The sequence below is a fragment of the Penaeus japonicus genome, unplaced genomic scaffold (genome assembly GCF_977035675.1).
Source record: "Penaeus japonicus unplaced genomic scaffold, GWHDUDI00000001_assembly GWHDUDI00000022, whole genome shotgun sequence".
Taxonomy (NCBI): Eukaryota; Metazoa; Arthropoda; class Malacostraca; order Decapoda; family Penaeidae; genus Penaeus; species Penaeus japonicus.
This window is the reverse complement of record NW_028234424.1, coordinates 25,576,629-25,579,128: the sequence shown is the minus strand read 5'-3', so window position 1 is coordinate 25,579,128 and position 2,500 is coordinate 25,576,629. Positions and strand designations below refer to the sequence as shown.

At 39.4% G+C, this 2,500-nt stretch overlaps 1 protein-coding gene across 1 annotated transcript; it reads right to left on the bottom strand.

The window, feature by feature from the left end:
• Window positions 1-715: 715 nt before the first annotated feature.
• LOC122247433 (uncharacterized) lies at window positions 716-2,175 on the bottom strand. Its single transcript, XM_043006729.2, has one exon. It carries the CDS (start codon window positions 1,895-1,897, stop codon window positions 1,361-1,363), a length of 537 nt encoding a protein of 178 aa, XP_042862663.1. The 5' UTR covers window positions 1,898-2,175; the 3' UTR covers window positions 716-1,360.
• Window positions 2,176-2,500: the final 325 nt, after the last annotated feature.

Below are 2,500 nucleotides of genomic sequence, written 5' to 3'. Positions count from 1 at the left end.
TTTTAAATTTTTTGTATTTCATTGTCTATTTTGTTGTTTGATTCTTTGCAATTATATACACAGATGTAAATTTTCTTAGTGAAAAAGATGTGCACGAGTATCGTATATCCTTTAAATTAGAGTATCTATTCTATATTTTGTTTTATCTTTTTGCGCACAGAATCTTTGGGAAAATTCATGAACAGTTAAACAAAAGCACCATAACTTTCTTTATGTTCCGGAATTTCCTAAGGAATCTTTAAGGAGAATATAATTTAATCTTTACATATGTTGTTTGATTGATTCTTTCTACTTTTTTGGATTCTAAGTGAATTGCCCTTACTTTAATAGGTTTAATTACTCTTTCTTTGATAAATTTCAAAATATTATTGGTAATGTTAGTGTTGTTAATGTACATGATATGAAACTGGATTCATCTTCATTATCAAATTTGAAAATGATATTGACATCTCATTTACATATCAAATACGTTTTTTTTATCATCATGTTTGTAGTCTGTCAGTTATTTACTATTTAGATAATTTTTCATTTGCATTCTTGATATGTGTACGTTCTAATTCGAAACACTAAGCATTTTATTTATTTATCATTGTCATCTTATCCATTCATTATCATTCTTTTATCTGTATAATCTAATCTGCATATCTTTATTTTGTTGTTTATCATCATCAACATTATCAATGCAATAATCTTAAAAGGAAAATTATATATAAGGATAATTTCGAATATATATTTAAACCATATTGTTTTCTGCATAACAATTTAGTCATATATACAATAAATAAATATCTATAAATATTTGTATTCAGATTCTTTGACAGTAATGCATGAGATCAGCTGCAGCTTCGCCTGGCGTCAGAGACTCCGATAAACGCCTTGAAGGTATTTAGCTTGCACAGGTACGAACATCCTTCTTCCGGAGCCTGAGGACTATCTTGTCCTCGAAGGCCTTGTGCTTGTCAAGGTCCTGCACTGAGGAGGCGGTCTGTGATCCAGCAGTGTCGTCTTTTTCTTCTGATCCAGCGTAGTTGCTTCCTGTAACGAACTTTGCAGAACTGGTCTCGTTCTCTTGTTTGTAGGCACATAGAGGCATTGAACTTAAGGAATTTGCTTTGTGGTTTTTTTACATCTAATATCACTTGATAAAGCACTTGATGGTTATTTTTTTCGACTTTTTTATTCGTTCATGTTTTGAGAAATTAAAGCTTCGTTTCCGGTCTTGGCAACACCATTCGCAATCCTGATTAGCAATGTGTATTAACAGAAAATACCGTTGCTATTTCGTCGTCCTTTCTTTGCTTGTTGCACATCTCTCTTTTCGTCTGGTGTTACACTTACACTTATCATCACTTCTTTTCTTCTATCTGATCGGAACTGCACTTCTTTTCTCCGGCGTTTTCGAGGGGCTGAGTTCCCTCTCGGTTTTGCGTTCGCTTTTGACTTTGGGCTTCATGGTTTTGTTGACCCTGAAGTAGTCTGTGCAAAGTCTCTGTCGCATCTTAGAAGGTGGACTTGCATTCAATCTCTTCACGGACTTGACGTTGATGTTGTTGGCAGTGAGGCAGGTGAGTTGAGGTGACTGACTTGCCATCGCTGCAGCCTCGCCAACGGCCACCCACTCGTAGCGTCCTTCTTTGGGCTGTTCGGTCTTGAAGTCGAAGTTCCAGCGTTCGGAATCTTCTTTGGCGATCTTCTCAAGTTCCTCGCGCACGAATCTCAAGTTCTCGTTGTGGTCGACGGGTCCAAACAAGTTCTTCCTCAACTTGCTGGTTTGGTGTCGTTTGATGGGTAAGACTGGGGCACTCCTTGGCCCTGACGACCAGATTCTGTAGTTGAGAACACTTGGTAGAGCCATCACTTGATCTCTGACGATGTCCTCCACACACATTTCACCCATAATTCCAATATTCAGAAGGCGACGTTCACGAACCAATCAGCACAACACGGAGTCAGTCAGTCACTGCATCCAAAAGCTCGTTATTACAAAATAACAACTGTGAAGCACGGTGAGGCAAGCTCGTTTCCAAAAGTACAACGAGATATCACCGGCGAGTTCTAAATGCAACACAAGTTCACAATGAGAGGCAGCGTGTCAGGCTAACGAGTCACGAGCGGGGTCAGAGCACGTCCTTTCAGCTCGGCGCCCCGGACAACTCTGGCCAAACGGGAGTGCGTCGCCCCCAACTATGGTTACCGACCTGGGCCAGCCTACGTGCGCGTGTGCGTGCGTGCGTAGATTAATCACGAATTGGTTCAGAAATTACGCAGTTACGCATGCGTGAATTTTTCTGCGACTGACTCTCTGAAAGGTGCAGATGCGCCCATTACAAAATGGTGACCACAAAGTGTTCATCTTCCCAGCGACACAGTCTTTAGTGCTTTATATGAAACAATTGAGTGACGATCTTGATTTGATAACTATTCTTTAATCAAGTGAGAAGGCATTAATTTTGGGACGAGTGATACAAGCGTGATCGAACATTGCAACAATCATCTATAA